The 11910-nt window shown below is 45.2% G+C and overlaps 1 protein-coding gene across 4 annotated transcripts in view; it reads right to left on the bottom strand.

The window, feature by feature from the left end:
• The window catches only part of SH2D4B (SH2 domain containing 4B), an 81029-nt gene that overhangs the window by 31267 nt on the left and 37852 nt on the right, over positions 1 to 11910 (bottom strand). For all 4 annotated transcript variants that reach the window (XR_003002578.1, XR_003002582.1, XR_003002581.1 and 1 more), the window contains exon 4: positions 10126 to 10273. Coding sequence is in view for 1 of the 4 variants with exons in the window: in XM_024740271.1 (XP_024596039.1) it covers positions 10126 to 10273 (148 nt within the window). In the remaining 3 variants the exon portion in view is untranslated. The remainder of the gene's footprint in view (positions 1 to 10125; positions 10274 to 11910) is intronic.

The raw sequence follows: 11910 nt of genomic DNA, 5'->3' as shown, positions 1-11910 counted from the left end.
CATACCCCCTCACCCCCCCGGCCCCTGGTAACCACCATTCTACTCTCTGTTTCTACAAGTTCGGCTGTTTTAGATTTCACATATAAGTGATATCGTGTAGTATTTTTCTCTGTCTGACTTTTCTCAGTTAGCATAATGCCCTGAAGGTCCATGTCTGTTGTTGCAAATGGCAGGTCTTTATCCAATCATCCGTTGACAGATGTTCATGTTGTTTCTATAGCTTGGCTCTTGTGAATAATGTTGCAATAAACACAGGAGTACAGATATCTCTTTAATAGCCTGATTTCATTTCCTTTGGAAATATACCCAGAAGGGGGATTGCTGGGTCATATGGTAGCTTTATTTTTAATCTTTTGAGGAACGTCCATACTGTTTGCCATAGCGGCTGCACCATTTGACATTCCCACCAACAGTGCACAGGGTTCCCTCTTCTCCCATCCTCACAAACACCCCATGCCAGCTTTCTTAAGAAAGCTCTATGCCTCTAGGCCTCACTTTACACCTCTGTCAAAATGAGAATGACATGAATGTCTGCCACACTGAGTTACTATGAAGATTAAATGAAACATAAAATTCTATAAACTATGAAGTACTTTTTTTAAAGCAATGTCTTACTAAATCAGGCCTCTGAACTTGATCCTTTCTTCAAATTTCCCAAAGCCTGATTCTGGAACCTAGCTGCCTGGGTTCAGATCTCAACTTCATTTACCAGCTGTGTGACACTGGACAAGTTACTTAAGCACCCTGGGCCTCCGTTTCCTCAAAAGTAAAATGGACGTAATAAGAGTCCCTACCTCATAAAGTTGTTATGAGTTGTTAAGAGAGCTAATAATATAAACCACTTAGACTTGTGTCAGGTACACTTTAAGCACCATGATAAGCGTTAGCTAAAACTTTTATTTTCATTAGCCCTGGCATTGCCCTGTGCAAAATGTAGCCATAAACAATTCTTGGCCAGTCCAGGAGGGGGCACCCTTGATGCTTGGTCACATGAAATCTGGGTCTGTTTACAAGCAGTGCGAGATCTTAGTTCCCCGACCAGAGATTGAACCCGGGACCACGGCAGTGAAAGTGCCGAGTCCTAACCACTGGACTGCCAGGTACTCCCAGCTTACCCTAAATTAAGCTTTGAAATCTTAAAAGGTTGCTTCTGTTCCTTCTCTGAATCCGGGATAGATTCGAACTGTATCATATGACTCTGCCATGGAAACCCTCAGCCAGAATTTGAAGTTTTTTCTTCTATCCCTTTGAAAACAACCATAAGCATCTGTGCCCTGAAGCAGCAAGTATCGGACAGTCCTTGTCCCCGGAGGACGCACTGCAGAGACGAGGGCCCCAACCGAGTCACCGGCTTCCTCCCACGGCCCAAGTTCCCAGGGCCTGCACTGCATGCAGAACAAAGGGGGGCCATGGCCATTTCCACTTCTAAGGTAGGTTCCAGGGTCTCCTTTCTCCATCTCATCTCTCAGAAATACATAAAGACAGCTGAGCAGCATGAAAACACTGAGGACCAGAAGAAGAGCTGAACTTAGAGACTGAAAAAATGGACCAACCACAATAAGATTCCTCTTCACACCTATTTGGATAGCTATTATATTTTTAATTTTTAAATATAAAAAAAAGATGAAAATAGCAAGTATTGGCAAGGACATGGAGAAATTGGAACCCTTATGCATTGTTGGTGGGAATGTGAAATGGTGCAGCTGCTGTGGAAAATGGTACAGCAATAAAAAATTAAACATACAATTACCATATGATCCAGCAATGCCAATTCTGGATATATACCCAAAAGAATTGAAAGCAGGAATTCAAACAAATATTTGTACAGCCATGTTCATAACAGCATGATTAACAATAGCCAAAAGGTGGAAATAACCCAAATGTCCATCGATGGATAAAGAAAGAAAATATAGGATACACATACAAGTAACAGTATCCAGCCTTCAAAAAGGGAGGAAATTCTGACACATGCTACAACATGGATGAACCTTCAAGACGTTATGCTAAGTGAATAAGCCAGCCACAAAGGGACAGACGTTGTATGATTTCACTTACACTCCACTTATTGCACTGAGAGTAGTTAAATTCACAGAGTGGAAAGTGGCGGCTGCCAGGGGCTACAGGAAGGGTGAAATGAGTTTTAGTCTAATGGGGACAGAGTTTCAGTGTGGGAAGATAACCAACGTTGGAGGTGGGTGGTGGTCATGGTAGCACAACACTATAAATGCCACCGAACTACACACCTAAAAATGGTTAATTTTAAGTTGTATGTTTTACCACAATTTATTTGGGTTTTTTTACCTTTTTGGGGTGGGGGGAGGGCTGTGCCGTACAGGATGCGGGATCTTAGTTCCCTGACCAGGGATCAAACCTGCGCCCCTGCATTGGGAGCGTGGAATCTTAACCACTGGACCACCAGGGACGTCCCCTACCACAATTAAAATGAAAAAAACTAAAGGACATTCTGGCTTGGGGAGCACCAGGCTGAGAATGAAGAGGCCAGAGCACAGCAGGGTGTCACCATTAGCTAGAAATGTCCCCAGCTGTGTCCCTGCTGCCATCCCTCCGTTCTCTCACCTGCAGATAGGGGGAACGATCCCTTCCATCTCTGCTCTCCTAGCACGAGGATGCACCCACATCTGCCCAGCGTGGGACCACCTCCCAGAGCTAAGACACCACCCTCCAGGACTGCCTGGCCTGCAGCCCTGCTGCGCAAAAGAAACCAAGTCCCACAGTCTGGGGAGTCCAGCCACACCCATGCCAGAGTGGGAGTTTCAGCCGTCCCAGGCTCGGGGGTGGGGAGACAGCTGGGCATTCTGCTTGACTTTGCTCCTAACTTTCTATCTAGCCCAGGACACGTTTTCATCTCTCTGGGTCTTAGTTTTCCCTCCATGGAAAATAGAGACCACCCCCCGCTTCGTCCAAGGGCTGCCAGAACGGCCAGGCTGCTCTGGAATCACGTCCTTGCCTGTGCCCCGGCTCCTGCTCAGTTCTCCAATGCTGAAGAGAAACAGCAGGAGCTGGGTTTCCTCTTGGCAGCATCTCTGGGAGCAGTTGCATAGCTCCAGAGATACGGCCAGGCTAGTCATTGCAAGAGGCAGGGTTTTTAACACTTTAAATAACACATTCGGGCACTAAAAACACACTTATTCAGCACGTGTGTATAGTGCCTCCCTGTGCCAGCTCCATGCTGTGCAGGCCCGAGCTGTGCATTGCACAACTCCAGGGGGCGCTGTCGCCCATGACCATCATTGACATGTACAGATGTAACAATTTCCTGGTAGATGGCAGTGTAGCGTCTTATAGAATCAGCGCCTTTTTCTAATTTTCACAAGGTCACCATATCAGCTGGCTGCCTGGCTCCTGCTAGAGGATGTGGATAGAGCAACCAGCACGACACCGTCCACGCCCTTGGAGAGCTTACTGCCTGGGAGAGGAAACACGCCAGCAAATGGTGAATGGAGCTGTGTGGGGTGTGCACAGGGTGCCGCGGGGCCCCGGAGAGGGGGCACCTCATCCAGGCAGAGAAATCCTCTGGAGAAGGACATCTAAGCTGATGCCTGGTGGACACACAGGATTCAACAAAGAGAGGCCAAGGAGAGGCTATTCTAGGCAGAGGAAGCTCAGGGGCAGAGGCCCAGAGGCAAGAGGGAGTTGGAGCATTCCTCTTAGAATGGCTGGGGGGAAGCTCCTGTGGGGAGGGGACAAGAGGTGAAGACGCAGAAACAGAAAAGGCCATTTAGGAGACCAATAAAAACCGGCTAATTAATTTTAGTGCTTTACCAAAGGGTGATGGACGCCACTGAAAGGCTTTAAGCAGGAGAGCAGGATGCCCGTTTGCACTTTTCAAAGACTGACTTGGCTATGGTGTTGGAAATGAATCTGACAGGAACAAGAATAGAGGCTTGGAAACAAGAAACCTAGGCAAAGAGCAATGGGGTTAATGTCAGGACAATGGGAAGGAGGGGAGTAAATTCAAAGAATATTGAGGAGGGCAAATCTTTACAACTTGGTGGTTTGGGGATTGGTAGTGAGCAAAAAAGAGAGACCGGAATGACAGCCAAGTTTCTGCCTCTGACAATCAGGTGATGAGGCAGGTGGGGGAAGAGGAGGATGGAGTTTTGGATGTGTGGAGTGAGAGGTGCCTATGGGATTCAGGGGGGAAGGTCCAGGGGCCACGAGGTTCTGGAAGATCATTAACTGTTGCTCTTCATGAGACCCGTCTCTAGAGCACTTGCCCATGGTTCTCCCTACCTCTCCCCAGATCAAAAAGACTCAGTGCTGAATAGAATTCAGATGAGCCAGTTACAGCCTGCCAAGAAACCAAACGCTTCAAAGCAATATCAATTTGTAGTAACCCCTTGGGTGAATAGCATAATGTCTCTGAAAATTAGTGAATAATCCTATATACAGGAAAAGGCACCAATAAAGATTTAAATTGTGCATGTGTGTAGATGTGTTTAAATTCTGCTCCATTTTCTGCTTCATGGGAACCTTGGACAACTTGAATTACTATACCTACACTTTATTTCCTCATCTGTAAAATGAGGGCCTCGTAGGGTTACTTTGAGACATCAATGAGATTGTACATAGATGGGGCTTGGACAGTTCCGGGCAAATGGAGGAGGTTCATTAAATATTATCTATTGTTGTTATGATCATGTTGACTGTGAGATAAGGGGACTGGAATACCACCTTTAGGATGGGTCCAGCCCCATTAAGGCACAAAAGGGTGAAGGTGGGGAAGTGGTGTAAGAATGGGGGCTGGGTAGAGTCAGGAGCTCTTGTCAGGGAAATGGGAAAAATGAAAGTTCGTGAGAAGGGTACGTTTCCTGACCCCTGGGAGAAGGGAAACAGGTGGTCCGGATGCTGAAGGATATACATACAGGCCTCTGGTGACTCAACCTGCTGGAGCAGCCGTCACCTGGGGAGAGGACGTGTTTGGTGCCAAGACAGTGAGCTCTGGTGAGCCTTGGGGAAACCCAGTGAGGCTCACCAACAGCTAAACAAGGCCAAAGTAAGGGGCTGTCTCTACGTGCACCCCGAGGCTTCTGAGATCACCTGTCAACCATCCTTGTTCTGCTTGCAATCCTGATTGCTGCCAACAGTGACCCCCTGTGGCCACCAGGAGGAACTTCAGGGGTTCCTTAAGACCGGAGCGCTCCCCATGCCAGCGTGAAGCTCCGAAAGACTTCACTTTGGGGACAATATAAAGCGCCCAGGGATTCCTGAGTAATTCAAGAGGGGAGAGAACCCTAAGCAGGACCTGAATCAGGCATGTGGGGACTCACGCTGGCATCATTCTGAGCTGTAAAGCCAAAAATATATGGCACCTGGAGTTTGGGGATCAGTTCAAGCTTATGTCCAAGGAGCAACTACAGAGTTTCCCATCCCGTCAGCAGAGAGAAAAAAAATCCTTCCGTGCTCTCCTTCAGCTTTCCTTCAAGCCCAAAACTCTTCTCTGCCCACCCCGTCGGCAGACCCACACCCCATCTCCACAGGCCCCTTCAAGCTCTGCCTGTGTCAAGCGCACAGCATTTTAGAATCACTGACTTTAAGGCCAGACTCCAGAGCACATGCCCTTTTATGAGCGAAGAGAACAGAACCAGCATAACTGGACTCCCTACTGGGCCCGAGCACATATTTTCTCAGCTCTGACCGAACCCCACAAGGCGTGCGACACCAGAGTGCTAGTTATGGGTAGGGGGGGCCCACAACCGGGATCACACAGCTCAAAGAGGGAGGGGAGGAGTGAACAGTCACACAGCTCCAATTTTTGTAAATGATACCGTTAACCAAGTCAGGCCGGCTCATCTCTAAATCTCTGGATGACTAAAGGTTACCTAACTCGCACTCTTCCAAATTCACCGTTGAGAAATTATTAAGTGAATTTCTGCCTGATATATTCAGAGCTTCTCAGAAGCCAGAGCCTGCTCCGCCGTTTGAACTGAATAACTAACTCTGTATTCAAGTGATATTAAAGGGAACAATTCCCTTTTTTTCTAACTTGGAGAATTTAATTTAGGTGTTTTATCGAAAACTGCTGCTCCCAGTAGATTAATGGCCCACTATAGCTTTCATATTAAGTTAATTGAGTGCAGAATGGCTTTGCTGGGTTTGAATGACAGCCTCCAGGGTTTAGCTCATCATTCTTTAAGAAAGCATAAAATGAGGAACCAAAATCATGGGCCTGAATGATCACATCTTTTCTCTGTTCAGGGTAGGTTTTTCCATTTTCGGTTGCCACACAGTACATTAATTAGCAATCAGGCAGCACTGGGGCCAAATGATTTCCATCCACCATCACCAATGAAACACCAGCCCAGCCCATAACTTTCCATCTCATCGTGTAGCTACAAAAAAGAGGGACACTTCGTGAGTGACAGCCCTTCACAACTTAGAGAGCACGTGTGCTTCTGCCCTCTCATTTCACCCTCAGCTCTCCGTGATTACCCTCATCTCACAAATGAAGAAACTGAGAAACGGAGCAGAGCGAGAACTTGCTGGAGGTCACACACCAGGAAGTGGCAGAGCTAGGACCGGGCTCCCAGCCCACTGCTCCTCCCCCAGACCACAGTAGCCTCGTGTGACTTCACTCTGTGATCGTTCACTATTTTTTTCAGTATAAATTTTGTCCTGCCTTCTTTTTTCACCCATCTCTTCATCCATTCCAAATTTAAACAAATGAATTCTTCGTTCGCTCTTGCCCATCTTATCTTTCTGGCCTCATTTCCATCATTACCCACCATGAACCCCAGGCTGCAACCACATCAAAGCATGTGCCGTGTTCTATGCACGTTATGACCTTGCTTTTGCTCAGAACTGTTCCCTCGGCTGCGATGCCGTTGCCCGCCTTATTTACCTCCCCACTTTTCCCAAACCAAATGCCATTTCCTCCAGGGGGCGTTTCCAAATGTACAAATATTCTGTAGCAAAATATTACAGGATTCTTGCATCTATGTTTATCAAGGGTACCGGCTTGTAATTTTCTTTGCTTGTATTGTCTCTATCTGGCTTTGGTATGAAATGATGCTGGCCTCCTAAAATGAGTTTGGAAGTGTTCCCTCCTCTTCAATTTTTTGGAATATTTTGAGAAAGACTTGTATTAATTCTTTTTTAAATGTTCAGTAGAATTCATCAGTGAAGCCATCTGCTCCTGGACTTTTCTCTGTTGGCAGATTTTTTATGACTGATTCAACATTCTTTTTTTTGTTTTGTTCCAAGGCCAGTATGTTTCTTTTATTATTATTATTTTTGTTTGACTTAAGATGGTTGAATGATTTCATTTTCATTTATAAGCATTACAAGAATTCCCATGCAAAAACCAAGACCGTATATGCCTAATTTCAATCGGCCAAATTCCAACCCGTGAGACTGGACATTCAAGATTAAAAAATCAAAATGTTGCTTGACCTTTCCAATAGTAGACGTCACGGTCATCCTTTGAGAGATCGGCAGGCCCCTGACCTCCCAAACGCTACAGTTTGCCATGAGTTCATACCAAAACAGGGAGCCGATCGATGCCTTGCAGCACCTAAACCTGGCAAGTAATTTCATTCATGAAGACAGGACACCTCTACACCAAGGCTGCCACCCACAGTTATCTCCTGGTTCCTGCTGTATAGAAAAACCTGCTTTTGAACAGGCATGGTATCTTCTATTTGGGGACTGATATTAATTTTTCCTTCCAGTTTTCCTCAAAACTCTCAGTAGAAGCAGAGACTTTACAAAAAAGCTTACCTCTATAATGTCAAAAGAAATACAGTTGACCCATGAATAATGCGGGGTCAGCGGCACCAACCCCTGTGAGGTTGAATATCCATATATAACTTTATGAGTCAATATTCTTATTAGTAACTGGACAGTTCAGATTTTCTATTTCTTCATGATTCAGTCTTGATAGGTTGTATGTTTCTAGAAAGTTATTCATTTCTTCTAGGTTATCTAATTTGTTGGAATATAATTGTTCATAGTAGTTTCTTATGATCCTCAGTATTTTTGTGGCAGTCGTTAGGTAGCTGCAAATCAAAATCACGATGAGGTAGCACTTCATACCCATTAGGATGGCTATAAAGCAAAACACCACGAAAAACAAGTGCTGACAAGGATATGAAGAACTTGGAACACTCACACATTGCTTGCAGAAATGTAAAATGGTACAGTCACTTCAGAAAACAGTATGACAGTTTCTCAAAATGTTAAACATAGAGTTATCCTATGACCCAGAAATTCCACTCCTGGATGTATATCCAAGAGAAATGAAAATATATGTTCACACAAAAACATACACAAATACTCAGAGCAATATCATCTATAATAGCCAAAAAGTGGAAACAACCCAAATGTCCATCAACTGATAAATGGATAAACAGAAATGTGGTGTATGCACACATTAGAATTTTATTCAGTCATAAAAAAGAATGAATGACTGATCCATGCTACAATGTGGATGGACCTTGAAAACATGCTAAATGAAAGAAGTCAGACACAAAAGGTCACATAATGTATGATTCTATTTATATGAAACGTCCATAACAGGCAAATCTATAGGGACAGAAATTAGATTAATGGTTTCCAGGGGTGTGGTGGCGGGGGGGAAGTAACAGCCAGTGGGCAGAGTTTCTTTCTCTGGTGATGAAAATATTCTAGAATTAGATAGGGGTGATGGTTGCACAACTTTGTGAGTCTACTAGAAACCACTGGATTGAGCACTTTTAAAGGATGTATTTTATGGTACGTGAATTACATCTCAATTTTTTTAAGTCTGTTTAATGAATCTGGCAGATGACTAAGAAGTGCTGAGGACCAGAATGCTGGCCAGCAGAAGGCACCTCACATCTCTGCTCTCCCTGCTGTGGCCCGAGTTCCTCTCACTCCCAAACCCAGCCTGAAGCATGTCACTCACCTTTAGAAGCTTCCAGTGTCCACCCATATTAATCATGCCTTTTTATTTTCTGTAGTTCTCTAAGTTTTGACATCTGGGGCCTTGCCCATCCTTCAGAGACTGCCCCTCCAAAAGCTAGCCAATTCTAGTAAAGGACTCACCGGCAACGGCAAGTGTGCCTTTCAAATGCAAACTAACCAATGCAAAGCCCACCTTCCAACCATCTCTTTTATCTAGTTCTTACACTCCACAATCTATCCATCTGCCATAATCACCCCAGGGCCAGGTATCAGAGAACCAGAGGCAGCCCCTGGACCCCAGAGCCTGCTGAAATTATTCATACTAGCCAATCCTAAGCCTGTTTACCCTGCCCTACCTTACCTTTTCCAAAGAAACCACAGTGAAGGCTCTTGCCCACTTTTTCCCCTTGCTCCCTCTGTCTCCTGACTCACCCTCGTGCTTCCCCATGTGGCCCTGCCTGGCATGCCATGCTCTCCATGTCTAGGAATCTGTGAGGAAAAACTTCTTCCTGCAAGACAGTCATTTCCATGTCTGAATGTCTAACCATACCTGATTAAAGCAAATCTCAAGGACATATTAAAACACCACCCTTCAAACCTGGCTCCACCCTCTCTTTCCCACCTAACTTCTTACCACCCCTGACACTCTCCGAGTTTAAGAGTCACCCCATACATCTCTAAATTCTTAAGCACACCACATTTCTTTGTCATATTCTGGGTACTCCTTCCCAAGGGCCCTCTCCAGCTTCTTTGTCTGTTATCCCTACACCGCCATCAAGCCTCACTTCATAACTCAACTGGAACGCCACCAGGATAGCCACCATGTGCTCCAACAGAACGTGTGCATTTTCCCTCAAAGCCCTTAGCCTGTGCGTCTATCTCCTGTCTGGCCAGTGAGTTCCCCCAAGATAAGGACCATGATCCCTCATCTCTGGATCCCCAGGGCTTAGCACAGAGTCAGAAAAATACTGGTAACTCAGTAAATGTAGGGTTTTATTCTTTAGTATAAGAAACCTCCCCAACAGGCAAGTAAGTTCCTTGAGGATGGAGCCCTTACCCCCTGGGTCCTTAGCAGGACCACACACATGGTTGACCCCAGGCAAAGGCTTCTGGGCTGATTGAGTGAACTGGAATGATGACTGAGCAAATAGACAGGTGGGAGGAGAGTGGGTGAAGAAGGCAGGCCGGCCCCCCAGTCCCCAAGAGACAAGCTCTACTCACGCTGTTCTTCCCACTCGCGTTCCTCTTTCTCACTGGGATGGCTCTGCAGCTGGGCCTGCTTCAGGGTCCAGTAGAGTTCCTTCGCCCTCTGCTCTTCCTGGAGGCGAATCTGCTCTTCTCCTCGCTTCCTCTCCTCTTCCTCTTTCCTCTAAGATACCACGGGGACAGGATGACGTTAGGTGAAGGTAACAGGGCACGGGCAGGGAATGGCTGAGCTGTCACGGGAAGAGGTGGGCCAGGGTGCCCCTCCAGGCTCTGTCTCTACCCACATGAAATGGTGATACTTACACCCAATCAGGCCATGGTAAGGATCAAGTGGCCTGAAATATGTGAACGATTTGTAGACTCTAAAGCTTTCTGCAATAGTAAGAGGACTTTGGGCCACCCTTGGTCACACTTCCATTCTCGGGGAAGAGGGGAGGGGAGGCATGGGGAGGGGCCCCTGGTCTTCCTGGAGGCCAGTTAAGCAGGATATGATTATATCTTAACCTTATTTTCAGCGAAGATATTTCAGAGAGAGAGCAGGTTTGGGGGCCCCAAATCTCCAATTATTGTCCTGCTTTCAAGCTCCAAAAAGGTCGTGTGTGTATTTTCCTCTACCTTTGTTTAATCGAAGCAACATGCACACACATGTCAATCATGCATTATATGCCAAAAGGCTTGTTGTAAAAAAAACATCAATTCTCCAATTCACTTCACCCCAACCTACCCCGCCCTCATCTACTGCCCAGAGGTCACCATCCTCGATTATTTTAGCTTTCCTTCATGTGGTTACATCCGTGTCTGAATAATGCTGCTAATTCTTGATTTATCAATTCTAGACATTAACTACTATCTTTGTTTTTTGGTACATGAGTATTTAGCACTTATATTTCCCACACAGGTTCATACCCATACTTTTCCTCTCCTTTACCCTCACAATAGATTTACATCACAATTTGTGGTTAAATCAAAGACGGGTGCAGAACTAAATATAGTTCACTGTAACGCCAAATAGGGTGCTATTTCCACCAGTTCTAAGAATTACATTTTTTAACTTTCTAATATCTCTAAAATATGTATGTCTTACAACTTACTACTTGCCTTTTTCATAGCCAACAGTTTTTTTCTTTCTTCTTAAAATAATGATAGATTTTACAATTAATGGCATGTGAAATTCAGTAAAACATGGCAGTGTGATGATTTTTTCTTTCGAATAATTCTCTTTCCTGAGTTACTAGTTGCTTTATCTTGAAGTAGAGTGTTGAATTTTTGCCAAACTTCTCTAAGATCTGCAGTAAATCTTTCTCTGTGTTTAACCAAGTGCTTTTTTTATAACAGGCAATACAGCAGTGATCTTTTCCAAGGGACGCCCACCCCCCAGATGCACCTCTCCTTCCCCATCTCAGCTGGCTGCCATCTAGGTCTCCTGTCCGTCTGTCCTCTCAGGACTCGCCTCTCAGCCTCCCATGAGTTGAAGCCCCTGTTTCTTTGTTCCATGTTTTCTTTCTTGTCCACGTCCTCATTTTGCAGCAACATAGCTCACAATACCTCTCAGAAAAGGATGCACAGAGAGACACTTGTCTGAAAATATATTTATATATATATGTATGTAGTTATCTATATATATCTATAGATAGATCTATATATAATCTATACGTCTATATAGTCTTGTCTGAAAATATCTATATGCTACCTTCACATGTAACTTCTAGCTAAGCATAGAATCTGATTAAAAATAATTTTCCTGGGCTTCCCTGGTGGCGCAGTGGTTGAGAGTCCGCCTGCCAATGCAGGGGACGCGGG

The sequence above is a fragment of the Neophocaena asiaeorientalis genome, unplaced genomic scaffold (assembly GCF_003031525.2).
Source record: "Neophocaena asiaeorientalis asiaeorientalis breed wild unplaced genomic scaffold, Neophocaena_asiaeorientalis_V1.1 scaffold517, whole genome shotgun sequence".
In the NCBI taxonomy this organism is placed as follows: Eukaryota; Metazoa; Chordata; class Mammalia; order Artiodactyla; family Phocoenidae; genus Neophocaena; species Neophocaena asiaeorientalis.
Note: the sequence above shows the minus strand (reverse complement) of the source record. Positions and strands in the feature narration are given on the sequence as shown.